The sequence below is a fragment of the Triticum urartu genome, chromosome 2 (assembly GCF_003073215.2).
Source record: "Triticum urartu cultivar G1812 chromosome 2, Tu2.1, whole genome shotgun sequence".
NCBI lineage: Eukaryota > Viridiplantae > Streptophyta > Magnoliopsida > Poales > Poaceae > Triticum > Triticum urartu.
In genome coordinates this window covers 594,125,712-594,153,707 of record NC_053023.1, presented here as the reverse complement: position 1 = coordinate 594,153,707, position 27,996 = coordinate 594,125,712, and the positions used below count along the sequence as shown (strand labels likewise).

Genomic DNA, 27,996 nt, shown 5'->3' with positions numbered 1-27,996 from the left:
GAGAACATAGGGAAGAAGAGGTCGTAGAGGAAGACGATCGCGTCGGCCTTGGGCATGTCTGGCTCCTGGCCTTCTTGTAGTCGAAGAAGACGATGTCAGGGAAGAAGATCCTCGTGGCGCGCGCATTGGCTCCCGGCGTGAAGTAGAGGACGCAGGGGAAGAAGAGGGACTTGCCGGGAAGAAGAAGACGAAGGGGAAGAAGAGGACGTCGTGGAGGCGGTCTTGGGCTCGCCTTGCAGCGGAACAGAACCAGCGGCTCGCTGCGGTTCTCGTGGGCGTCTTGGAGGTCGAAGGGAAGCGTCAGGCCGGCAGCGAGCTCCTTGCCTGGCCAGCCATGGCGTTCGGGTGCTACTCAAGGCAGGAGCGAGGAGACGTGAGGGAGAGTCTCCCTGGAGCGGCGGCGCGGAGGAGGGAAAGAGGAGGAGAGAGGGAACCCTAGGGATTGCAGCGAGGGTTAAATAGGAAGGGGGAAGGGCGGACGTGGAGCTCGGGCGTCCACGGTGGCCATGTGTGGCGTGGTGCTCTGTTTTACCGAGAGAGAGGAAAGCGACTGGAGGTGGAAGAAAAAACGAGGGTTGAGGGGATGACAGGCGGGCCCGACGGAGTGCATTGAGCAAAATTTACCATGGGGAAGAGGAGAAAGGCCAGGCGCGGATTGGGCTAAGGTGGCTGCTGCTGGGCTGCTGCGGTGGTTGGGCTGCACTGCTGCTCCCTCTCCCAGGCTCAGTTTCTTATCTTCGAATTTCTTCAGGCAGAAAACAAAGAGAAAATCACAGGGACTTTGGAGAGGGAGTAGGCTGGAATACAAATATCTCAGGAATGCTGGAATTATGCACCATTCTAATAAATTGGCTTGGCAATTTTATAGATAGAAAAATAATCCAAGTTTGAATTAAATTCAAACTTGAGCCATTTTTGAACCCAACCAAGACAACTCCAAAATGGATGATATTTGACAGAGAGGTATAAAGCATGAAGTAAGATCATCAGGAAATAAATGAACATTAATAGAGGAGAGAATAATGTCACTTGCAAAAACATGGAGGAAGAAAGAAGGGAGAGGTGATGATACATGGCATGGCTTGAGAGAGAGATAGCAAGGGCTGATGCACACACAACATGAAAGTGACATGTAACACAAGGATGAGTGCAATGCACATGATGCTCATGGCAACAACATAGAGGAATAAAATATGCAAAATAAATATGACAGTGCAACAAACACAAAAACACACGGCAACAACTAAAATAAATGGAAGGAAACTCGAGCATCAGTCTCCGGGCGTCACATATCCGGAGCCCTTCTGCATATTTTCATAGCTTCCAACCCATCCTCTCTTATAGCTTTATGTAACAGAGCAGACAAAGCATCAGCCACAAATAAAAAGAGAAAAAGGGATAAGGAATCACCCTACCGAAGGCCTCGCGAGGGCGAAAATTGATCCAATAGCTTCCCATTAAACTTGACAGAGTACTTGACTGATTTGACACACACCATTACATGGTTCACCCAATTCGCCGAGAATCCCCACTTTAGAAGGGCACTCTCCAAGAAATCCCAGTCCACCCGGTCATATGCCTTTGAGAGATCCAACTTGTAAGCACAATAAGATTGCTCCAACGACGAGGTTTGAATATGATGGATACACTCAAAGGCTATAAGAGTATTATCGGTAATAAGCCTTCCTAGTATGAACGTACTCTGATTTTCAGATATGAGCTCCGCCAACAAGGGGCGAAGACGGTTGACCATACATTTGGACACCACTTTATAAATGACATTACATATACTTATTGGTCTGAAATCCTTCAAGTCCGTCGGCGACGCAACCTTAGGGATTAAAACAATTGCAGTCTCATTAACTCCCGGTGGCATGGTTCCTGTGGCAAAGAAATCCAGTACCGTCGTGGTGATCTCCTCCTTCAAAACTTGCCAATTTCGCTGAAAAAACCTAGTCGGAAAGCCGTCCGGACCAGTTGCTTTGATTGGTCCAATCTGAAATAAGGCATCAGCCACTTCCTTTTCCGTGTAAACTGCATCAAGAGCATCATTCATTTGTTGTGTGACCTTGGGCTGTATACACCCTAGCAAGGACTCCGAGCTCAATGTTGGATCCTTAGTGTATAGTTCCTTAAAATATGAACTAGCCATCAGCTCCATCTCAGTAGGTACCGAACACCACGAGCCGTCCGCTCTTTGAAGGCGCCGAATTGCATTTTTCCTTGCCTGCCATATCGCTTTCCTATGGAAATATTGAGTGTTTCGGTCGCCCTCTTTGAGCTAAGTAATGCACGATCTTTGTAACCACATCATGTCCTCCCTATAGAGGAGCTCATCCAACATATACATCTTCTCACGAATTACAGATCTCTGCGCATTGTGCAGCTGCAACTCTGCTAATTCTGCATGCAGAGATTCAGTTTCATTTGAAACATGGCCGACGTTCTTCTTGCTCCACTCTTGCAAGTCCTTCATCATGTCCTTCAAGTTGACTGCTATCTCCCCCAGGTTATGTGCTCGTCTTCTGGACCAAGCCTTGGAAATGACCTCCGGGAGCGCTGCATGTCTCTCCCACATTATCTCGTAGCGGAAAGCTACAGTGTCTCTTGGCGGGCTCCTCTGAACATGCTTCAAGCATAACAGGGCAGTGATCCGAAGCAGGCGAAGTGAGATGCTTCACCTTTGCTGTAGGGAACATGTCTCGCCATTGCTCATCCGCACACCCCGTATCAAGTCGCACTTGAACATTCCTTGCTACATACTGATTGTTGTTGTATGTATAGGGCAAACCTGAGAACCCTATGTCGACTAGTTCACACACTTGCAAACAGTCCCGAAAGGCTTCCATTTGTGACGAGCTCCGGGTCGTAAAGGACAAATGTTCATGCTGCCACATACATTCATTGAAATCCCCACAGACTACCCATGGCTCACTCGACACACCTCTCAATCTCGTGAGGTGATCCCACATATGTCTCCTATTCTCCACTCTGGGTTCACCATAAACAAAAGTTGCACGCCATTGCTTCCCTTCTGTCGGGTCAACAATTCTCACATCTATGAATCTCTTGCATGCTTCTATTACTGTCACTTGAAGGCCCTCGTCCCAAAAGACCGCAAGGCCTCCACTTCTCCCTTCTGGATCCACACCTTCAAAACCTTGGAGCCCAAGTCCCCACTTTATTTTCTTGACTTTCACAGCAGGTTGCCTCATCTCGCAGAGGAAGACAGGGTTTGGGGTGGTTGACCCTTGAAAGGGCCAACAAATCTCGAACTGTCCGGCGGTTCCCCACCCCCCGGCAGTTCCATATTAGGTAATTCATTGCTCCCGGCAGTACCCCTCGAGGGGGTCCGTCGATGTAGATGATTTGTTCCCACTGTCTCCATCCCTCCTTGTTCTCTTGCTGTCCTGACTATTCGTTGGAGACTCATCGTCCCCCTCCATGCGGTTTGTTTGTCAGCATCAACTGATCGGTCTTAGTTTTAATCTCAGATCCAGCATTAATGATGTTCTCATTTAAGTTCAACCGTTTCCTAGAGTTTCTGTCATCGCCTGATACTTTATCGGGCTGGAAGCAGTATCCCGAAGCTCATCCTCAGCCTTCTGTGTATCGGGGGCGCCGCTGTGTGCCGCCTCCTTGTACGTACTCTGCCTTGCACCTCCTCTTGGCTAAGAGAAATTGGGGGGGGGGGGCCAGCATATAGCCAATCTCCAAAAGTAAGATCCTTGGTAGCATACACCCCTGTACCACACTCTTTGAAGTCATGCCCAATCCTGCCACAGAATTTACAGAAACGGTCCAACTCCTCATATCTGACAGCAAAAACCTGTCTTTCTCTTCCTCTGACAATGCTAACATGCTTGGTCAGCGGTTCCCTGATGTCATGCTTAACCCGCACTCTGATGTAATCACCCCATGAATTACCTTGCAAACGAGTCTCTAGGACCTCACCTACTTTCCTGATTAGCTTTTGAACTAGATCCGGTTTACAATATCCATCCGGTAGCTTATGAATTTGGAGCCATATAGGCATGTGCACAATCTCGATCTCATCTGTCTTGCTGAAACCATCATACGACTGTATGAGAACAGCCAAGTTCCTGAATATCCATGGGCCCTTCTCCACAATTCGCTCATAATCTCCCAGGCAAGAGGCTTGAACAACAAAGAGATTATTACCCACTGGCTTGAAGCGAACCTCCTGCGTTGTGTTCCATGCCGCACACATATCCTTGAAAAAGGCAGACTGACTGAAGTTTTTCTCCGTGTAAACCCTAGCCAGGGCTAACCAACAAACACTTTCATTGATGACTGGATCATCCTCATCGACCACCAAATCGTCGAAGGTTTCTCCATCAAGGTCGAGTTGGTTGAAGAAGTCATCCAGATTGCTGGGGTTTGCGGCCCTAGCCCTGCCACATGTTGCCGACTGCGCATCCAAGGAGGACGCCATCACCCAAGAGAGGCTTGGCTGCAAGGGGCGCAAGCGGATATCAAATCGAAATCCCTACCACCGTGGATATCAAAGTTTCCACCTCATCACACAAACTACCCCCCGCCAGGTATCAACCGTCCATTAGTGGTTGATCCACGCGGACCGCGGCTTCATGCGAATGGGGGCTGCCGGCAAGGGAAGGAATCGAGCGGAGCATAGGTGGACCATCGGTGAGACCGAATGGATTGTGAGAGAGAGCAATGTCAATGGGGGTTTGAGCGGTGAGAGGAGAGGAGTGTGGGAAGTAGTGTCAATATTTATCGATAATATCTTTCGTTTTGTTCAAGCAGGATCAGAGGTATCCGCTTTATTAGGGAGAATGCCCTCCGCAGTGGGTTATCAACCTACTCTTAGTACAGAAATGGGTTCTTTGCAAGAAAGAATTGCTTCTACTAAAAATGGATCTATAACTTCGATTCAAGCAGTTTATGTACCTGCAGACGATTTGACCGATAAGAATCCTAGTGAACCTAGAAAAAGAATACAGGCCCAGAAAAAATTACCCCCTTTTCGAGAACCTTTTAGAAGTTCTACCCATATGTGTTCTGATCGTCAATTCATATTAGATATACTAAATCCAGCAGCGGTCGATTGAAATTGAGAGAATAAGTTAAATAATTTTGACTTTACTTTTTTTGATTCTGAAATCACCTTCAGCAACTAGTACTCCTGTGAAATAATAGGTTAGATACATTGACTTTCTATTCAAAAAATAATACATCCCGTCTCGTCTCGTCTCCCGTGCTTCTTCAGGCGTGCAAGCGACAGCCACGCGTGGCTCGCTGGAGCCGAGCTCGGGGGGGGGGGGGGGGGGGGGGGGGGGGGGGGGGGGGGGGGGGGGGGGGGGGGGGGGGGGGGGGGGGGGGCACGAATTGGGTGTAACACGGACATCCGAACAGAGCAAAATTACATCCCGAGAGTTTGGCTAGGCGGCATGCGGGCTACCTCTATACATCGTTGGATGCATCATGGATGATGACGCCTCAAGCTACAAGAGAGAACTGGACATACGCTCTCCTCCACGGCGCACATGACAAGTTCAACGGTTGTGGTTCACCAAACTATCCTTCACACACACACACTCTCTCTCTCTCTGCGGAGAGGGACGTTCAACCAAATTTACCTAAATCTCCACCGACTTTTATGCGTGGGAACTAACTAGATTCCATGTTGCAAGTCGTAGACGGAAAACAAGCCGCAGAGGATACACGAACCAGGCGCTAGGCAGCTGCATGATGGCAGGTAAACAACTGCCGAGCCACCCGGCAATCTTTTGACAAGACGCATCTGATGAACTACAGAAATCAGACTTGATAGGTTGTGGTTGGTGCCGGCATTCTCCTTTTTGTCCCATCCGCATGCAGCGACCAACAAAATGTTCTACGGAGTAGTACTTTGTTAGCTGATCACTCTGTATTTTTTATAGAACCGTGCACACAAGCTGGTCTTAGGGTCCAGTCCAGAGCAAAGCGGCATCAGAAGAAGAACAAAAAGAAGAAAGCCGTACCCCGCGGCGCTGTACAAATTTGGGCCGTGTCTCCCAGCTTGGCTCATTCTGCAGCCTGCACTGCACACTCAAAACCGCATGCAGCATTCCCTTCCCCTCTGCCTCCACCCCATCTCCGTCTCTCCTCCGGATGGCGCCGCAGGTATGGTTCCAGCCAGTGAATTTCTTGCATGCAGATCAAATCTCCCTCGCCATGGACGATCTCTTGCACACTCTCTCTAATAATTGATGGGTTCTTTGCGTGGCAGCAGAAGGTGGTTGTGAAGGTCTCTTCTATGAGCGACGAGAGGGTGAAGCAGAAAGCCATGGAAACCGTTGCGGACATCTATGGTGAAGTAACTTGCACTTTGCATTGGTGTTCCTTTTTTTCAGCTTGCTTCTTCATAGCTTGCTATCCTAACTTGACTATGATCTGAAACAGGTATCGATTCGATAGCCACGGACCACAAGGATCAGAAGATGACGGTGATAGGTGATATGGACAGCGTCGTGATCGCCAAGAAGCTGAGGAAGTTTGGGAGGATCGATATCCTCTCCGTTGGGCCGGCGAAAGAGGAGAAGAAGGATGATAAGAAAGGGGAGAAGATGTGATCAAACTTGGTGTTTCTGTTCCATCGATATCTCTCTTGGTCTCATATTTGAGGACGAACATACTGAGTTTCTTGGCTTTTTGCTCTGTACCCTAAGTTCAGTTATCTGGATACCTGCAGATGTATTTACATACAGAGTAGTAAAGCATTCAGAATTTAACAGGTGAAATGCTACCTGCATAATTGTTCACCAAAAATGATCGAAGCCGGGATACGGGGATAGGCTTGAAAATATCAGGGTTTCCAACTTTGATAAGTGTTTTTGGCTCAGTTTCTCTTCAAGATAAAGTACTCACAAAGTGCCTAAAGTGCAGAGACAGAGACATGGATTTCTGAACAGAGTAGGAAATCACCACCGAATTACAAACTTATATGTGAATAATCGTCAAAAATACCAATCTAGAAATGGTAAATAAATCAATAAAACAAGTGTTGTCTGAGCGGGCCCTCATCCATCGCAGCCCTACTTTGCTCTCGAGTAAATCGAAACCGTCCATCAACACTACTATTCAACTGGAAGGGTCCACGACGTGGCCGAGGAACAACACCTCGCCCTTGCCATACTCGACGATGGCGAACAGGAATGGGTGGTCCGCCACGAAGCTCATTGGCGGCGGCGGCGGCCGCCCACACAGGCTATAGGTCGGGCTCGTATGCGTGTAGAACGCTGCTACCGCCGTCGTGCCTTCCTCGTCCACCTCGACGGCGCACATCTGCTCGATGGCCGACACGTAGAGCCCTTCCGGGGGCATGTTCGACACCGCCCCCGACAGGTCGGCGGCCAGCGGGTCGAACGGCGCGGCGAGCCCGAGGCCGCGCAGCGCGTCCGTGGCGTCGAACCGGAAGGAGAACTTGAACTTGGGGAGGAGGCAGGGGCTGACCACCTGCTCGCGCCGGGGAGCGCAGCGCATGACGAAGTCCGGCTCGGTGACCGCCAGCCGCAGGAGGTCGCGGAGCCCGTCGCGCCGGTGCGGGAGGAATACGAGCATGGAGAAGAGCGGCGCCTTTGGGTCGAGCTTGCCGTCGCGCCCCGCCATCTTGTAGAAGCACTGGAGGACCTTGAAGCCGAGGTCGTCGAAGCTGGTGGCGTACTGCATCCCGGGGTCGGAGAGGAACGGCACCAGCACGGACGTGCCGTCGAAGCGGCGGAAGTCGCGGCGGACGGTGTCTGACGGGTCGAACCTCCGTGCCCAGGTGGCCTTGAAGTGCATGGCGTTGGCGAGGACGATCTTGGGGTCGCCTTGAAACGAGTCCGGGGAGACGAGGTCGCTGATGCGGCCCCGCGTGGTCTCTGCGATGAGGGCGTTCACCTCAGCCGCCGCTGCCGCCGGCTGATCCATGCAATGCAAAATCAGTTTCTTAGTCACGTGCTCGCGTTTCTTAATCATGCCGTACTTATCGTTAGTTTTTTCGTTCATGTTTACTTGCAGATTGATTTTCAGTCAAATTTACTTGTACTTATCGTTATCGTTAGTGCTGCAAATGCCACTATGGAACTACCTGCTTCTGAAAGTCCACGGATCTCACGGAGGCCCGGTGGGCGGAGCTGGCGGCGGACACGAACTCCGGCCTCAGCGAGAACGATTTGTCCGCGAAGATGCCGGCGGCGAAGGTGAGCTGCGGCCACGCGCGCATCTCGGCGACGAGGCTGGCGCTGGCCGCGTTGAGGAGGTGGAGCTCCTGGGAGCCCAGGAAGGCCAGCAGTTGGCTCAGCGTCTCGCCGTTGGTGCCGGTGGCGAGCAGTGCGAGCCCGGTGCGTACGGAAAGGGGCGAGAAGATGAAATTGGACCGCCTGGCGATCACGTCCGTGCCGGCGAACCAAGCGACCTGCATACATTTATCCATGCCGAACTTCTTCCAGAGACAACTGCACGAAGTGGCGTCGAGCAAATTAAATCTGGAGGCGAAGGCGTTCGGGGCGAAAAATAGGGGAGAAAGGGGAGGGGTCGGCTAGTCTCTACTCTTAAAAGAGCAGTTGTTAGTCTCACTTCTAGGTTTTTTTAGTTCCATCTTTCACAGTTTTCCCACCTCCCAGATTTCGTCCCACTTTTTATGGTTTTTTTTGCTACCTCGTCCCACCTCACACTAAGCCGCCACGAACCGCAAAAACCGCCTACCTTAGCCAAATCAACAAATCTCTCTCATTAATGCAATTTTCTTTAGGAAACAAATAATAAATTCTTTCTTACCTTAGCCAAATCAACGGATCTCTTCTATTAATGTAATTTGCTTTAGCAAACAAATAATAAATTCTTTTCTACCTTAGCCAAATCAACGGATCTCTCCCATTAATGCAATTTGCTTTACCAAACAAATAATAGATTCTTTCCTACCTTAGCCAAATCTACGAAATCTCTCTCATTAATGCAATTTGCTTTAGGAAACAAATAATAGATTTTCAGAAAACAAATAATCTTTAATCTCTAATAATTTCTACTCCTAATGAAGCAGTTGGTAGTCTCCTCCCACCTTCCATGGTTTTTTTGGTACCTCCTCCCACCTTCGCTGGTTTTTTTTCGTAGATTTTTTCGTCCCCTCCCCTCACTTCATCGGTTTATTTTCGCGTCACCTTCTCACACAACGAAAGAAATCTAAACAGATCAGAACTTTCCATACTGGCGCAAGTTATTTAGTAATGTAGAATCAATCACGAACAATCTCTAAAGATCAAATCTAAATTAATTAACCTTACCTTAAATCACTCAATTACATTAATTAGAAAACAAATAATTGATTTTCAAAAAATCACTCAATCACGTAAACCTTACCTTAACTCACGGATGGTAATCAATCTCCAAACAAAGGAAACAATACATCGAGGGAGCAATAAATAAACTCTCTTTCTTATGACATGTATATGACCTTTCCTTCCCTCGACGTTGTCGAGCGTTCTTGATTCTCGAGGCCGATGCTTGGGCTGCGTCACTGGGTCGCGACGGTGCTGGAGGACGAGGACGGCGAGGCCGGGTGCCGCGGCACCGCGTTGGCCGCGGCCGGTGAAGGGGGCAAAGAAGGGCGGCTTCCCTGGCCCTGGCCATGGCCATGATCCTGGGAGTTGGTGCGATGGAAGTGGCACTTGAAGGACACGGCGTGGATGGCCGACGCACAGACGCGCTTGGAAGCGGGCCCGTGGCCCGTGCCGGACGGCGCCGACGCCGACCCGGGCCACCTCCTCCGCGTATTCTTGGAGCTGTGGCTGGCCGATTTACATGAAATTAATTCCCTCAGTTGTGGTGGCAAATATAATATACATAATCTATATTGTTATGTACTAGTGTGTGTGAAATAGATTGATTATGATCCCGTACCCAATAAGATGGATATGTGTGTGTGTTAGAGAGAGAGGGAGAGGGGGAGAGAGTGAGGAAGAGGGAGGCAGAGAGTGTGTGTGGGGAATTGATGGTAAAAAAGGTCGCCAATATCACTTGATATATATGAGAATATTAATATTGAACTTTTAAAGTTAATGTGGCCCCGTTGCAATGCACGGATGTTCTTCTAGTATTTATAGACGGAAAGGCGAGGGCTAGGGAAACGCGTGCACCGTGCACCGCCTAGAATACATTCTGACCATCCGAACGGTCCATGGAGAACGGATGGCTTGACGGATTCATATACAATGACTATTCTATCAACACAATAAGTTAAAAAATATTGCGGGGTAAAAAATAATTTTGTTTCCGACAAACATAAATGAATATGATTTCAAGAACACAATTTGTAAAGTTTGATTTAAAATTCATATTCAAAAATGCACGTGAAACTTCACACGGGAGAGGGGGTAATTTTGGTGCTAGATTTAGGGAAAAGTTTACGGAAAGGGCTATCTTCCCATTCACCTCATCAACCAGCGGATCAAGTGCGTTGTGATTTGTGCATTCTAGCGAATGAATTTTCCAAGTGAAGCAATCCATCGTGGCTATTTTGTTTTCTTTCTAGTTGTTTGGTATTCTAATTGTGACCCAGGATGACCTGTTTGTGGCCTTATGTGTTGTTGACATACTATACATGCAACTGCAAGCGTTGTAGTTCACCTGCAACTGAAAGGAACACAGATAGACTATAACTAGGGTTGAGTGAGGAGCTGTCGGGATTAGTTGTCGGTTCAACATTAGAGTAGCAACTGCAAGTGTTGCAACCAATTGTAACTGCACGGGCATCAATGTGACTGCAAGTGTCGCAACCCTAGTTTTTGAAATGTGACCGACAACTAATCCCGACAGCTCCTCACTCAACCCCCCCCCCCCAACTAAATTGGGGGGGGGGGGCATAACTAAATTGGGAGGAGCTGTCGGGATGCAGCAAAAAAGAGATGTCGCAACTAACCCCCCCCCCCCCAACGCGACTGTAATTGGCCGTGGATTTCAATTTTGTATTTTAGCAAAAGAGCCCGTACGTTGCAACGGGAAATAAAAATTATAATCTCCAATGCTATGACCATATTTTGCTGCATCACTGAGACACACTATAACTCTCTATTTCGTTAAATCATGAACATTTTTTAAACTCGTGCACATATTTGAAATCATGAACATTTTTGAAATTCGTAAGCTCCTTTACAAATTTTTGAACATTTTCTAAGATCAAGAACATTATTTGAATTCATGAATATTTTATAATATTCGAAAGTATTTTTTTTAATTGTGAACATATTTTAAAACAATTCTCTTGAATCGACAAACATTTCCAAAACCGACGAACATCTTTTTGGAAATTGGTGGAACCATTTTTTAAATTCATGATCATTTTTTATTTAATGAACATTTTTATATTTAAAGAACAATTTTTGAAATGCATGATCATTTTTTGAATCAGCGAACATTTTATGAGTGAATAAACTATTTTGTAAGTCATGGGCAGTTTCTGAATTTTTAGGATAATTTTCCATTCATGAACATTTTTTGAATTGGCAAAATTTTGACCAATTTCATTAACATTTTTTAGTACATGAACTTTTTAGAAAGTCATGAACATTTTTTGATTTTCCGAACATTTGTTTTCAAAATGACGAACATTTTTTGAATAAGCAAAATTTTTACAAAATCACGAATATTTTTTGAATCCACAAACATTTTACAAAATCGTGAATATTGTTGGCACCGCTGGTGCAACGACGAGCAGGTACAAGAAAGATGTACGTGAAAGGCGGCGGGTTGTTGGTGAGCGAGAAGTACACCCTAGCGTGTGATAACCCACAAGTATAGGGAATCAATTCTAGCCTCTTTTGATAAGTAAGAGTGTCGAACCCAACGAGGAGCTAAAGGTAGAACAAATATTCCCTCAAGTTCTATCGACCACCGATAGAACTCTACGCACGCTTAACGTTCGCTTTACCTACAACAAGAATTAACATCATACGAGGAAAAATGGCTTTCTCCTTGGTTAGCTTTACTTGAAGTTGATCATGAGACTCTTTGAGGCTAGCATGAGCACCCTTCAAGACCTTGTGAGCCTTGTCAAGTAAGTCAAACTCCTCTTTGAGTCTAGCAAGATCAACCCCGAGCTTGGCCTTCTCGGAGTTTAGCACACGAGAAACAACAAGAGTATGATCAAAATCTTTCTTTAGCTTAGTGTGATCAACGTTGTGTGACTCCTCAAGAGCCAAACGAAGACCACGCCCTTCCTCAAGAATATTGGAAAGATCCGAAATCTCATCGGCATAGTCACAACTATGCCCCTCCATCTTGGAGATAGTATTTTTGTGAGCCTCGATCATGTCATTGGCTTCACCAAGTTGTTCCAAGAGAGCAACGAAATGCTTCTTGGATTTACCCTTGAGTTTACCCATAAAGGACTCAAACTCATTCTACTCCACATTAGATCCCTCATATTCATCAATGCAATCTGTCAAAGAAGGATTATTAATGATGGTAGTTTTGATGTTGGGGTTACCTTGTTGGTGGCTTTAGCCATGAGGCACTTGGCGGTGATGTTCTCATTGGGCGAGTCAAAGAGTGGCACCCGTGGAGTTGTCGCAATGGCAACGGAGGCCATGGAAACCGACTCACCATCTTCATCATCATCATCATCATCCTCATTGTACTCTTCTTGTACCACCAACGCCTTGGGAGGAGTCTTCTTGGTGAAGTTGCTCTTGTTGGGGAAAGACTTGACTTTGTCCTTTCGGATGAGCTTGCCATCATTGTCTTCCCTCTTCTCATAAGGTCATTCCGCAACGAAATGACTCACATTGCCACAATTATAGCAAGTCCTCATACGTTGCATGACCTTCGTGCCACTTGAGTTCTTGTTGTTGAAGTTGGGCCTTGAGTTCTTCTTGCTTCAAAATTGCCTTGAAACAAGAGCCATGTGTCCATGATAGGCATACTTTGTATCTTCGGGGTTGCTATCCTCTTCTTCCTCTTCATCCTCTTCTTCCACCCTCACCTTGGCCTTTAACGCAAGGTTGGGCTTCTTTGCTCTTTGAGAACATAGCACCGCATTGTCGGCGGTTTTGTCCAAGATGCTCATAGCCACAAACTCATCCAACACTTCACTTGAGGAAAGGTGTGGAAGTCCGGCCTTTGACGAATGACGGAGGACATGGCCTTGTGGTAAGGCATCATTGCCTTGAGGAATTTGTGCTTGATCCAATTGTCATCCATATCCTTGCTCCCATGATCTCGGAGTGAGACCGCGAGTTTGGTTACTCTCCGATAAAGCTCACGAGGTTCTCCATCTTCTTTCATTGCAAACTCATCGGCTTCATCTTGCACCACTTCATAGTTGGAGCGTTGAATGCTTGCGCTTCCCCTGTAGAGGGAAACAACTTGGTGCCATGCATCTTTGACCATGGCTAAGGGCCGAAGGTGAGGAAGATCTTCGGGTGGAATTGCATCTTGGATGATGAAGAGAGCATTCTCATTGAATTGATTATCCGTGGCTTCTCTAGGCGTGAAGTTTCTTTGGTCATGCGGATAGAAACCTTCTTCATTGATTCTCCAAAGATTAGTATTCACATGATTTATATGACGCTTGAAATGATAGACCCAAGAATCAAAGTCCTCATTTTTCACAATCTTAGGGGGAGGACCGACATGATTCAAATGAGTGGAAGGAATCGGTCCACCATAAACAAATGGAGGTTCCACATGGGCAAAGATGCCGGTTCCATTTTTACCACTAGAAGAAGGAGCCTTTTCACTCGTAGCTTCCCCCTTGTCGGAGTTAGCATCCGTCACCTTGTTAGTGGGATCGCTCACTTTCAACGGTGCGGTGGAAAGTTTAAGCCCTTCTATGAATTTATTAAACATGCTTTCAACCTCGGTCCTCATGGAGGTTTTCATTGTTTCCAAATCCACATTGAATTCCTCACGAGAGACTGCGGTTCCCCTATCGCTCGTAGACGAGATCGGATTCACACCGGAGTACTCCTCCACAGCATCTATGGTGTCAACCAAACTCTTCGGACGACAAAGTCCTTAGTGAAGAGACGAGGCTCTGATACCAATTGAAAGGATCGATATAGTTGACTAGAAGGGGGGGCGTGAATAGGCAACTAACAATTTTTAACTTTTCTTTACCAAATTAAACTTTGCATCAAAGTAGGTTGTCTAGACATGCAACTATGTGAGCAACCTATATGATGCAACAACAACAAGCACACAAGCTAGCAAGGTAAATAACACAAATAAGCTTGCACAAGTAAAGGTATGAGATAACCAAGAGTGGAGCCGATGAAGGCGAGGATGTGTTACCGAAGTTCCTTCCTTTTGAGGGGAAGTACATCTTCGTTGGAGCGGTGTGGAGGTACAATGCTCCCCAAGAAGCCACTAGGGCCACCATATTCTCCTCACGCCCTCACACAATGCGAGATGCCATGATTCCACTATTGGTGCCCTTGGAGGTGGCAACCGAACCTTTACAAACAAGGTTGGGGCAATTTCCACAACTCAATCGGAGGCTCCCAACAACACCACGAAGCTTCACCACAATGAAATATGGCTCCACGGTGACCTCAACCGTCTAGGGTGCTCAAACACCCAAGAGTAACAATATCTGCAAGGGATTAGTGGGGGGAATCGAATTTCTCTTGGTGGAAGTGTAGATCGATGCCTTCTCAACCAATCCCTAGAAAATCAACAAATTCGATTGGCTAGGGAGAGAGATCGGGCGAAAATGGAGCTTGGAGCAACAATGGAGCTTAGGGTTGGAAGAGGTAGTCAACTCGGAGAAGAAGACACCCCTTATATAGTGGAGAGACAAATCCAACCGTTATCCACTTAACCAGCTCGCGACTTACGGTACTACCACGCCATTCAAGCGGTACTACCGCAAGGGCTCACGGTACTACCACAGCGAACCACGGTACTACTGTGGCCACGACAGGAGCTAGCCCAGGCCTGTAGCAACGAAGCTGGAGCGGTATTGCCGCTCGCGCGGTACTACAGCAAGGAAGGGTTGGACCAGCCTGGGAAGGCCGTGGACAAATAAAGAAATGTCCGTGGCTAGTTCCGACATGGTACTACCGCTTAAAACAGCGCAAAAATCCGACACGATACTACCGCTTAAGGCAAGCGGTACTACCGCACAGGGGCGGATGTAAAAAAAATACATCCGCCCCTACTTTCGCTGATGGTGCTGTGCCTGTAGCGACTAGACCTCAGACGGTCCAATCTCTATACTCTGGTGTCATCCCTGGATCAGTAATGCTGACACCACGTAGTACTTGAAGGATTTATAGCAGAGTAGCAATCACACACTTAATACATCGAGTGTCTCAAAAGAGAACTTATTACAAAAAATATGGCTTAAGGCCATCTAATAACGATAACAGCGGAAGTCTTGGAAGATAAGTGAGTCCATCAACTCCAACGGCATCACTGAGTATAGAACCATGACCTAAAAGCACCTTACTTGTCGTCTGAAAAATTCTGCAACATAAACGTTGCAGCCCGAAAGGGGTCAGCACATGGAATATGCTGGCAATGTAACACATAGAGAGCAATGAAAGAATAAAACTATACTACATGCATATTTGGCTGGTGGAAAGCTCTATGGTTATAGTTTTGTGTAAAGCCAATTTTTCCCTACTGTAAAGGAATAAATTTTATTTAACTATCATGGTGGTTGTTAAACATTGAGAGTGTAGACACCCTCTCAATCCCAACTAAGCATCATCATTAAAACCCAACAAAATTAATTAGAGTAATTAAACATGATGAGATTAACATGATAATCCAAGTACTAGATACTCAAGATGTCCATAACCGGGGACACGGCTAACCATGATTAGTTTATACACTTTGCAGAGGTTTGCGCACTTTTCCCCACAAGACTCGATCTCCTCCGTTGGGATTCTCACACTACATGGTGTTTGAGAAACGGATGAATGAGATATAGTCTTTCAGAAGCGCTTGCACCTTACGAACGGGTAGACCGTTACACATACTTTCCCCTACATCTGCTAGTCTAGCACTGTAAGAGTTCGCACAACTTAATCAAATATGCTAGAGCCCATAGTAGCTTGTGGCTGCACACGAAAGTTTCTAGCATGAATAATCTCATGATCCTTTTGAGCCTGGATGGCGGTCTAAAAGAAAACAGGCAATCGCTGGAATACCCAGGTGCCTCAATCCACCCAGACGTGTATTTAAGTTGCCACCTTAGATAAACTATTAAATTAACAATCTCACATCTGTCATGGATACACTCACCCAATCCACGTCTACTAGCATAGCATGGCATAATAAGAAAATGTAGAAGTAACTCCCAAAGGTTTGATAATAATAGGTAATAGGTACTACCTCATCTACTTCCCAAACCCACAATTTAATTAGATCCTAATCATGAAATGTGTGAGGATTGATCTAATGCAACAAAAACTGGGTAATGGAAAGTATGATCAAAGTGTTACTTGCCTTGCTGATGATCCGCAAGACCTAGCGATTCGAAGTAGCAAGCGGCGCACTCCGGGTACTCTATCGCAAACAAACAAACATACAATAAGAACTCAACTAATGCACAGGTATAACTCAAATAAGAGATCTAACCAGAAAGTTCAACTTAAGAACTCCGGTTGGCAAAAAAAGAATCAAATTGGACGAAGCAACGAAAGGCAAACGACAAAAGAAACAAGCTTCGTTTACTAATCTGGACCTAGGTCAAATTTTACAGAGGCAAAAACTTGTTTGAGTTGGTTAAACGGAAAGAGGTTTTCGAGATGAAACTCCAGGCGCTTGAATCGCCTCATTCCGACAAACGAGCGAAAATTTAAACTAAAACGAAAATCGGATCAGAAATCGCGATCAGAAAAATCGCGGATTTAATCCGAGAAAAAGAAAAACGGCGAACAGATTAACGAATGAACGTTCGTTATCTGGATCTAAACGAAGAACACGTTCTTTAAAACGAACGAACGAGCGAATGCTCGCTAATTAACTAAACCGAGAAAAAAACCGATCTATCTAAAAAAACGAATCTAAAAAAACTGAAAAAAACCCGGTGAAAACCAACGGTTTTCTAGAAAAACGGCGGGCGGCGGCGGTTCGACCTCGTCGGCGGCGGGGCTCCGGCGGCGGCGGCGACTAGGGCGGGCGGCGCGGGCGGCTAGGGTTTGGGCGGCGGCGCGACTTTGGCTGAGGTGGCCTGGGTGGCTCGCTATATAAAGCCTCAGCCAGGCATAGTCCTGGCCGGACACGGCCCAAGGTCGTTTCGGATTTTTATTTTTTTTAAATAATTACGCTCAGAAAAAAACAAAAGGAATACTAAACGAACTCCAAAAATCCCGAAATAAATTTTCCCCAGCTTCTAAAATCAAGCCGTAGAGGATGAACATTTATTTGGGGCCTAAATGCAATTTTGAAAAACGCGCATTTTTCCTAAATTCAAATAAAATAGCAAATAAAACCAAAATAAAATCTTATTTGATTTTATTATTAAATCCTCAATATTTCTTTATAATAGAACTAATTGAAGATAAAAAAATAAAATCAAATGATCCTATTTTCAAAATTTGAGAAAATCTCAAATATGAAAATAACGAAATTCCCAACTCTCTCCGAGGGTCCTTGAGTTGCGTAGAATTTCTAGGATCAACCCAAAATGCAATAAAATATGATATGCAATGATGATCTAGTGTATAACATTCCAAATTGTAAATTTGGGATGTTACAAACCTACCCCCCTTAAGATGAATCTCACCCTCGAGATTCGGGTTGGCTAGAAAATAAGTGAGGGTGGTCCTTCAGCAAATCTTCCTCTCGTTCCCAGATGGCTTCATCCACCGTGTGGTGGCTCCACTGAACTTTGCAAAACTTGATAACCTTGTTGTGTGTGACTCGGCTGGCATATTCGAGAATCTTAACTGGTTTCTCCTCGTAGGTCAAATCACTGTCCAACTGAATTGCTTCCAGCGGCACTGTATCTCTCAGCGGTATATCAGCCATCTCCGCGTGGCACTTGTTCAACTGGGAAACATGGAACACGTCGTGAACTCCTGACAATCCTTCGGGCAATTCCAACTTGTAGGCTACTTCTCCCATATGCTCCAAAACCTTGTATGGTCCTACAAAACATGGCACTAACTTTCCCTTAACTCAAAAGCGCTTAACTCCTCGAAGTGGAGATACTCGAAGATAAACTCGGTCTCCGACTTCGTAAATTGTCTCCTTGCGTTTAGAATCTGCATAGCTCTTCTGCCTGGACTGGGCTACCTTGAGCCTATCGCGAATCAATTTCACTTTCTGTTCAGACTCCTTAATCAAATCTGGTCCAAACAACTGACGGTCTCCAACTTCATCCCACGATAATGGGGTCCTGCACCTCCTTCCGTACAAGGCTTCGAAAGGGGCCATCTTCAAACTGGATTGATAACTGTTGTTATAAGAGAACTCTGTGTATGGCAAATTCTCGTCCGAACTAGATCCATAATCTAGCGCACAAGCTCTCAGCATATCCTCCAAAATCTGATTGACTCTCTCGGTCTGTCCATCTGTCTACAGATGGAAAGCTGTACTGAACTCTAGCCTGGTACCCAAAGTTTCATGCAACTGATTCTAGAACTTTGAGGTAAATTGGGTTCCTCTATCTGATACAATGCTCCTTGGAACTCCATGCAGACATACGATCCTGGTCATGTATATCTTTGCCAACTTGGCACTAGTATAGGTAGTCTTCATTGGAATGAAATGAGCTACATTGGTCAAACGATCGACTACAACCCAAATCGAGTCATAGCCTGAACGAGTTCTGGGCAATCCTGTGATAAAATCCATGCCTAACTTATCCCACTTCCATTCGGGTATCGGCAATGGCTGTAGCAATCCTGCTGGCTTCTGATGCTCTGCCTTTACTCTCTGACATACATCACAAACTGCTACATACTCCGCAATATCCTTCTTCATTCCGGTCCACCAGAAAGTATCCTTCAAATCCAAATACATCTTGGTATTTCCTGTGTGAATCGAATATGGTGAATCATGGGCCTCTTGCAGGATCAACTTCCTGATCTTCGAATCATTAGGCACATAAACACGGTCTTCAAACCATAAGGTATCGTGTTCATCCTCACGAAATCCTTTAGCTTTTCCTTTGCTCATTTTCTCCTTAATAGAAGCAATCTCCTTGTCAGTCTTCTGGGCTTCTCTGATCTTATCCATCAAAGTAGACTGAATCTCCAATGCTGGTACATAGCCTCTCGGGACTATCTCCAAACATAGCTCATGAAGAGTTTCAGCTAACTCCCTTGGTACTTCTCCCGTTATTAACGTGTTGACATGGCTTTTACGGCTCAATGCGTCAGCTACTACGCTAGCCTTTCCAGGATGGTAATGCAATCTCATATCATAATCCTTGATGAGCTCCAACCATCTCCTTTGCCTGAGATTCAACTCCTTCTGTGTGAAAATGTACTTCAAACTCTTGTGATCCGTGTATACTTCACAATGGTTTCCAATGAGAAAATGTCTCCAAGTCTTTAATGCATGCACTATGGCTGCTAACTCCAAATCATGTGTAGCATAATTCAACTCATGAGGCTTAAGCTGTCGTGAGGCATATGAAACAACTCTTCCTTCCTGCATAAGCACTGCTCCAAGTCCTCGACGTGAAGCGTCGCAATACACCTCATAATCCTTGGTCTGATCTAGCAGAATCAACACTGCTGATGTAACCAGACGTTTCTTCAACTCCTGGAAACTGGCCTCACATTCCTTAGTCCATATGAACTTGGTATCCTTCTTCAAATACTCCGTCATAGGCTTCGCAATCTTTGAGAAATTTTCAATGAATCTTCGGTAGTATCATGCGAGTCCAAGAAAACTCCGGATCTCTCCAACTGTTGTTGGTGCTTCCCAATTTTTCACAGTGTCAACCTTGGTGGGATCTACTGCTATACCTTCTTCGGATATAACGTGTCCGAGAAATCCGACTTCCTTCAACCAAAATTCACATTTGCTAAACTTGGCATATAACTGATGTTCCCTGAGCTTCTCAAGTACCAAACTCAAATGCTCCTTATGCTCCTCTTCATTATTCGAGTAAACTAGGATATCATTAATGAACACTACGACGAACTTATCCAAAAACTCCATAAACACTTTGTTCATCATGTTCATAAAATATGCAGGTGCGTTAGTCAGACCAAATGACATAACGGTATACTCGTACAACCCATACCTAGTGGTAAAAGCCGTCTTAGGTATATCTTGTTCTCGAATCTTCAACTGATGGTATCCTGATCGTAGATCGATCTTGGAAAATACCTTAGCTCCTTGCAATCTATCAAACAGATCATTGATCATCGGTAGTGGGTACTTGTTCTTGATTGTTACTTCGTTCAATCCTCGATAATCAACAACCATCCTTAACGATCCATCATTTTTCTCCACTAGAAGTACTGCGATCCCCAAGGCAAAGAACTTGGGCGAATATATCCTTTATCCAGTAACTCTTTAATCTGCTTCTTAATCTCTTCCAAATCCTTTGCTGGCATCATATATGGTCTCTTAGATATTGGCCCCGTGCCTGGCAAAAGCTCAATCAAAAACTCAATGTCTCTATGCGGTGGCATGCCTGGCAATTCCTCTGGAAACACATCAGGGAAATCCTTTACCACTGGTACTTCCTCTTGCACAACTCCTGTTAACGAATTTACTTGAGTCCTCTTCGGCACATGCCGGGATACATACTTGATCCTTCTCCCTTCTGGGGTGGTAAGCAAAATTGACTTACTGGCGCAATCGATGTTTCCTCCATACATCGACAGCTAATCCATACCCAGAATTACATCCAAACCTTGTGATTCCAAAATGATTAAATCCGAGGGAAACACATGCCTACCTATACTCAATGGCACTTGAAAACATCCTTGGCTGGCCATATACTCCGCTCCTAGTGAGCTTACTAACATAGGGGTTCTAAGAACTTTGGTGGGCAGGTTATACTTATCCACAAATTCCCTTGATATGTATGAATGCGATGCACCAGTATCGAAAAGAACGATTGCAGTAAATGACTTAACCAAAAACTTGCTGATTACTGCATCCGGCTGCTCTTCAACCTCCTCGACGTTAACGTGGTTCAGCTGTCCCCTATTGAAAGGGTTTGGCTTCTTCCCAGAGTTTCCATTGCCATTTCATTCTGAGATTCAGGACATTCATTGGCATAATGTCCGGTCTTCTAGCACTTAAAGCAAGTGACTTGGCTCAGGTCTCTTGGCTGGGGTTAATGGGTTGGTACGGTTCTGGCCGTTGCTTCCTCCATTCCCATTACCATTCTTGGGGCCATTATGATTGTGCGAGCTACCTCCTCCATGGGTATGCTGAAAATCTCCTCCCGCTCTAGGGGTAAAACGTGGCTTCTGTTGAGCTCCAAAATTGTACTTCCCTTGTCCATACTTCCTCTTGCGGTTCTCAATCTGCTGCTGCTTCCCTTCAATCATAAGAGCACGATCTACCAACTCCTGATAGTTGTTGAAGGTTGCTACCATCAACTGCATGCTCAACTCATCATTCAGTCCTTCCAGAAACTTCTCCTGCTAAGCGGCATCCGTAGCAACGTCATCTGGGGCATAACGTGCTAACTTATTAAAGTCCTCCACATACTGGCCAACTGTCCGTCATCCTTGGCGCAAGTTGTGAAACTCACGCTTCCTCATGGCCATAGCTCCTGCTGAAACATGGGCAGTACGGAAAGCCTGCTAAAAATGGTCCCATGTGACAGTGTCGATAGGGGAAGTGGCGATGAAATTCTCTCACCATGATGCTGCGGGTCCGTCAAGCTGATGTGTGGCAAACTTCACCTTTTCCGCATCTGTGCATCTTGTCGTGGTCAACTCCCTTGCTGTCTTGCGGAGCCAATCATCTGCTACTATTGGCTCAATGCTACTGGAAAACACCGGCGGATTCAGCCTAAGAAAACGGGCTAAGTGATCAACAGGTGGTGGTGGTGGGTTGTTGTTGTTCCCCTGATTTTGATTCTGGACTAGCAATTGCATCAATGTGTTCTGCTGCTGGATCAAATGAGTGAGCTCCGGCGGGAAGGTAAATCCGGGGTCACGTCTCGGAGGCATCTGAGGGTTTAGAAAAGATGAGATTTAATAATAGAGAGGGGTTGTGGGAGTCCTGGATTAGGGGGTCTCCGGACCGCCGGACTATCTCCATTGGCCGGACTGTTAGACTATGAAGATACAAGATTTAAGACTTCGTCTTGTGTCCGGATGGGACTCTACTTGGCGTGGAAGGCAAGCTAGGCAATACGGATATAGATATCTCCTCCTTTGTAACCGACCTTGTGTAACCCTAAATGTCGGTGTCAAAACCGGCGGATCTCGGGTAGGGGGTCCCGAACTATGCGTCTAGGTGGATGGTAACAGGAGGCAGGGGACACGATGTTTTACCCAGGTTCGGGCCCTCTTGATGGAGGTAAAACCCTACATCCTGCTTGATTAATATTGATGATATGGGTAGTACAAGAGTGGATCTACCACGAGATCAGAGAGGCTAAACCCTAGAAGCTAGCCTATGGTATGATTGTCTTTTCTCCTACGGACTAAAACCCTATGGTTTATATAGACACCAGAGAGGGTTAGGGTTACACAGAGTCGGTTACAATGGTAGGAGATCTACATATTCGTATCGCCAAGCTTGCCTTCCACGCCAAGGAAAGTCCCTTCCGGACACGGTACGAAGTCTTCAATCTTGTATCTTCATAGTCCAGGAGTCCGGCCGAAGGTATAGTCCGGCTATCCAGACACCTCCTAATCCAGGACTCCCTCAGTAGCCCCCGAACCAGGCTTCAATGACGACGAGTCTGGTGCGCAGATTGTCTTCGCCATTGCAAGGCGGGTTCTCCTCCAAATTCCGTGTACCTGTTGAATAATGCTCGGTTTCTTGTAAATGTAGCGCTCCTTGGCTTCTACGCCCAATAATGGCCGTCTTCCACGTGTCAAACGAAATACGAAAAGTCAGGGTGTTTTTACATTTACACCCCTAGCCACGTGAATGAGCCGCCTATTTAAGGGGGACGAGGATTTAGATCCAGACCACACCTTCTCCCTTCCGCGAGTATTCATCAGAGCGTATCCGACAGAGGTCCATTCTATCATGGCCGACCGCCGCAGCTCCTCCTCTCGCCCTTCCAGCCCTCAGCCTGGAGATTGGGTGAGATGCTCCATCCCGCACAGTGAGCTAGTGACACTCCAGACCAAGGGATTTCTTCCCCCGGCCTATATGGTCCCGGTTCGAGCCGGACTTGCCACCTATAATGGCGGAGAGCAAGCGGAGAGTGCCCCAATCCCTTCAAAGGAGAGCAGGTATGCCTTGTCCCTTACTTAATAAGAGGGCTCGGATTTCCAATTCATCTGTTTCTCCGGGGGCTCCTGGAGTTCTATGGCCTCCAGCTGCACAACCTCACGCCTGCCTCCATATTGCATATCGCGGGCTTTGTAGCCCTTTGCGAGCTGTTTTTGGGCTGCGAGGCTCATTTCGCGCTGTGGAAAGAGCTATTCTGCCTTGTGCCCCGTTCTCAGAAGGGGTCAATATATCAACTGGGTGGAGCTGAAGTGTGGCGCATCGCTGGGGCCGGATATCTATCCGGAACCCCAAAGAAGGTGTCCGAGGACTGGCCTTCGAAATGGTTTTTTATAGAGGACGTCCCGCTGCCGGATCCTGTCCGGATCGGCCTCCCTGAGTTCAACAACGCTCCCCTAAAGAAGCGCCTAAGCTGGCGTCCACGGAGCCCTCAGAGGGAAAGTGACAAGGACATTCTTTACCTGATGGGTCGGATAAGATTGTTAGCTCATTCCGGACTGACCATGATCGGGGTCATGGCCGCATGCATCATGCGAGGGGTGCATCCGCTTCAGTATAGAGGCCACCCCATGTGGGACTTCAACGGGGAGGACGACGCCACCCGCTACGGCCGTAAGGGGCCGGATTCGGCTTCCGCTCTAATAAAGACCTTGTCCGCTTTGTACAAGGGAGAAGAGGAGGAATTTCTATGCGTCAACCCACAGGGTGGATTTTCTATGTACAATCCCCCAAGCTGGGTAAGTGGTCACTTTTACTTGCCCATCCGTTTTATATTCCCATCATTAAATATTCAGTCTAACGACTTCAGCACAGGAACGGTGCCAGGCTGTTAAAGAAATAAACAGCCCTCCTCCACAACCCGAGGATCCAGGATGGTGCCTCGACCTGGCCTCTCAAGAGGATCCGGACTTATCTGTGGAGCTGATTGATGGGGTGTTTCATCAATTGAGCAAGGACAACGCCTTGGTGGCCATTACGGCCAATTACCCAGGGCTACTCCCAGCCTCACAGGTAACTGAAACCGAAGTCCCAGCACTTTGAAAAGGGATCTATCCTCGCGTGTTTTAGATTGCCATATGACAACCGTGTTTTTCAAGGGAGGTCCTTGATACGGGAGGCCGAGCCTGCGACGACTAGCCAACGAGGGGCGGCAAGGCCCCGTGGGCTGAAAAGAAGTACGGTCCGGACTGAGACGCCGGCGCAAAGGTATAGCGCGCCATCTTATTCCCAGGTGTTATTCCTTCAAGGCATATTAACGCTCGTGCTTTCTTTAGGACGAAGAGACCTCGCTGGACTATATCCGGAGAGGTTGCCAATCGCGCCTCCACCAGCCAGGCTCCAAAGCCTGGTCCAGAAGCGGAGGCGAACACAAGGCGCGCACCGGACGCTCCTCCGACAGAGGATGCGGACAGGCTGTCTGCCACCAATTCCGAGGTGGAGAGTGCCATGAACCACAGGCGTCACCGGATAGTTCTTCGCGACGCTTGTTTCTCCCAAGAGGCATTAGATGCCTTCAATTCGGGAGATGCGTACCTCCGTGCCGCTCAAAATGGTCTAGCCAGAGCCACGGAGCAATATGTAAAATACATACGGGTGAGAATTTTTTTGGTAATTATATATATACCAGTAGCCCCCGAGACTTGAAACAGTTAGAATAACTGATTTAAGGATCATTTGTTATGCAGGTTCTTACAGAAAAGAATACCCTACTGTCCCAGGAGCTGGAAGAGTGCAAAGCCCAACTTGAGGCCGCACTAGCCGCGGCAGGGGATCCCAAGGAGACCCCCTATGGTAATATATGCTTCGAAAGATAAGTATTTTGCGAAGTGCGACATGGGTGCAAATCTGACAAATGAAATTGCAGATGGCGCCGGATTGAATCCGGAAAGGCAACAACTCCTACGCCAGCTGAAGGCTGGTGAGAATGTGCTGACAAAGGTGAGGCGGGAGAAGAACGATCTCCAAGATGCCAACACCAAGCTGGGCGTTGAACTGAAGCATGTTTGCGCCCAGCTGTTGGACTCCGTTAAGGAGAATCAGCGGCTTCGACGCGGCATATTTAGTAAGTGCTTAAACGAACTTTGAAAAAAGAGTTCGGCGAGGAAGTCGACTAACAGAGTAATGTCTGTAGGTATGCTAACAGGTCGTCCTGCAGAGGAAATGCCCGGTTCTATGGGTGACCTTCTTCCCGAGCTCTCCCAACTGCACGAGCGAGTTCGGCAAGTGATGCATGGCGTCACCCAGGCCTTGTGGCCATCCGTCTCCATGCCCGAAGGCCTTGGAGAGCTTGTAGAGAAGCTGAAGGGAGCACGGCGGCGCTTCCGATTGTGGAAGATGTCGGCCTGCCGTCAAGGCGCCAGGGAGGCCTGGGCCATGGTGACGACGTGGTACACGAAGGCTGACCCAAACCGCATGGCCGAGGTCGGACCCGTGGGGCCCGATGGGAAGGAGATCCCTGTGAGCTTAGTATACAGCCAAGTAGAATTGGCCGCAAAATATTCCCGACAGGACTGTAAGCTAGACAGCCTGTTAGATGGTATTGAAGAGGAATACAATCAGTCAGATTGACTATGTAATTTTAATTAACATGTGTAATGCCTTCTAGCCGGATTGTAGATCATTTGTGATGGCGACCTTTTCGCTTCAACCTCGGGACCCGACGGTCCGGAGTGTGTCCGAATACCCTCGCGGTTATAGAAGAACCGGGGTATGCATGGAGACCAGGCGTAGGGGTCATTAGTGCTTGAACAGACAAGTGCCCAACTAGTTATGTTATATTACATGGTTAGTAAGAAACATCTTCCAGGGAGAATAGTTCCGTTAGGGGTTCCTTTCCCTGGGAGGCATGCCCTAAAGTGCATGTCCATTCTGCGAAAAGAGACGCAGGAAAAACATCTGGGGGCATATAGATAAATAAGTGAAGAAAAAAAAAGATCATCTTTAGTTCACCGACCGAATATTCCCTTAAGAATGCTAGCTTCCGGCTTCACCCAGTCTGAGGTACACATCCGGCTGACCCGGCAGTAACAATCGCAGAGGTGCTCCCTTTACCACCTAGCCGAACAATCGGGAATGTAGGGGTAAGCACAGGAGCCAGGCAACCCAGCTTGGCCAAAACTTAAGTCATATCGATGCATATAATGGTAAATAAAAGGTACATGCGGAAGTTGACACATGTGTTGGGCATGAAGCCCGTATAAATAAGCTTCTGTTTAAAGAAGCCCCCAGGTTTAATGAGCACAGATAGCGCGTCACTTTATGAGCCTTTAAAGGCTATAAGAGAGAGATGAGAAGGAGAGAAATGTAAGACAGAAAGTATATAAAAAATGGACAGAGGAAGGAGACGAACACAAAGTCCGGCGCTAGGCATAGAATCTTCGGAGACGGGCTGCGTTCCATGGGTTCGGCTCGAGTCGGTTATCGGATGCATCTCGCAGGCGGTACGCTCCACCATTCAGGACTTGGTCAATTATGAAGGGACCTTCCCACTTGGGCTTGAGTTTGTCCTTTTTCTTGTTCGGCAGGCGTAGAACTAATTCGCCAACGTTGTAATTTTTGGCCCGTACTTCTCTGCTTTGGTATCTTCGAGCCTGCTATTGATAGAATGCGGAACGGGCTTTTGCCACGTCACGCTCCTCCTCCAAGGCGTCCAAACTGTCCTGCCGATCAAGCTCTGCTTCTCTTTCTTCGTACATGCGCACTCGAGGTGAGTCATGAATTATGTCGCAGGGCAAAACAGCCTCTGTGCTGTACACCATGAAGAATGGTGTGTATCTAGTGGTGCGATTCGACGTGGTCCACAACCCCCAGAGTACGGAGTCGAGCTCCTCTACCCAGTGCGTATTAGATTCCTTAAGGGACCGCACTAATCTGGGTTTGATGCCGCTCATGATAAGACTATTTGCACGTTTGACCTGGCCGTTAGTTTTTGGGTGATAGACAGAAGCATAATCGAGCTTGATGCCCATGTTTTTGCACCAGAGTTTTACCTCGTCAGCCGTAAAGTTCGTGCCGTTATCAGTGATGATGCTGTGGGGGACGCCGTAACGGTGTACAACCCCGGATATAAAGTCTATCACCCGTCCGGATTCGGCCGTCTTAACAGGCTTGGCTTCTATCCATTTGGTGAACTTATCCACCATGACCAGTAAGTATTTTTGCTTGTGGGTTCCGCCTTTAAGGGGTCCAACCATGTCAAGCCCCCAGACCGCGAAGGGCCAAGTGATGGGGATAGTTTGGAGGGCGGTGGGTGGCATATGGCTTTGGTTTGCAATGAGCTGGCAACCGACGCATCGTTGGACTAAGTCCTGGGCGTCTGCCCGGGCCGTCGGCCAATAAAAGCCTGTACGGAAGGCCTTGCTTACAAGGGACCGAGCTGCAGCGTGATGACCGCTGAGTCCGGCATGAATTTCAGCCAGGAGGTTCCGCCCTTCCTCTTCGGAGATGCACCTTTGAAGGACTCCGGTAGTGCTTTTCTTATAAAGCTCTCCCTCATGGACTTTATAGGCTTTAGATCGCCGCACTATGCAGCGTGCCTCATTTTGGTCCTCAGGGAGTTCCTGCCTAGTAAGGTAGGCGAGGAATGGTTCTGTCCACGGGGCGATGACGACCATTATTATGTGGGCTGAAGGTGTTATTTCATTGGCAGAG

The 27,996-nt window shown here is 47.2% G+C and overlaps 2 protein-coding genes across 3 annotated transcripts; one reads left to right on the top strand and one right to left on the bottom strand.

The window, feature by feature from the left end:
- Positions 1–5,918: 5,918 nt before the first annotated feature.
- Positions 5,919–6,908, top strand: LOC125533728 (heavy metal-associated isoprenylated plant protein 39-like). Of its 2 annotated transcripts, none has more exons than XM_048697091.1 (3): positions 5,919–6,147; positions 6,254–6,335; positions 6,427–6,908. In XM_048697091.1, exons 1-3 carry the CDS (start codon positions 6,136–6,138, stop codon positions 6,594–6,596), a joined length of 264 nt encoding a protein of 87 aa, XP_048553048.1. In that variant the 5' UTR covers positions 5,919–6,135; the 3' UTR covers positions 6,597–6,908. The 2 variants fall into 2 exon arrangements, with proteins under 2 accessions (XP_048553048.1, XP_048553049.1); XM_048697092.1 differs by having other exon boundaries at positions 5,925–6,147; positions 6,257–6,335.
- Positions 6,909–7,091: 183 nt separating this feature from the next.
- On the bottom strand, positions 7,092–8,454 carry LOC125533727 (putative non-inhibitory serpin-10). Its single transcript, XM_048697090.1, has one exon. It carries the CDS (start codon positions 8,011–8,013, stop codon positions 7,105–7,107), a length of 909 nt encoding a protein of 302 aa, XP_048553047.1. The 5' UTR covers positions 8,014–8,454; the 3' UTR covers positions 7,092–7,104.
- Between the last annotated feature and the right edge of the window lie 19,542 nt (positions 8,455–27,996).

Coding starts and splice junctions, on each gene's coding strand:
- LOC125533727 (XM_048697090.1), bottom strand. CDS start 8,013: ATGAACGAAAAAACTAACGATAAGTACGGCATGATTAAGAAACGCGAG.
- LOC125533728 (XM_048697091.1), top strand. Junction 6,336..6,426: donor AACCGTTGCGGACATCTATG/GTGAAGTAACTT, acceptor GATCTGAAACAG/GTATCGATTCGATAGCCACG.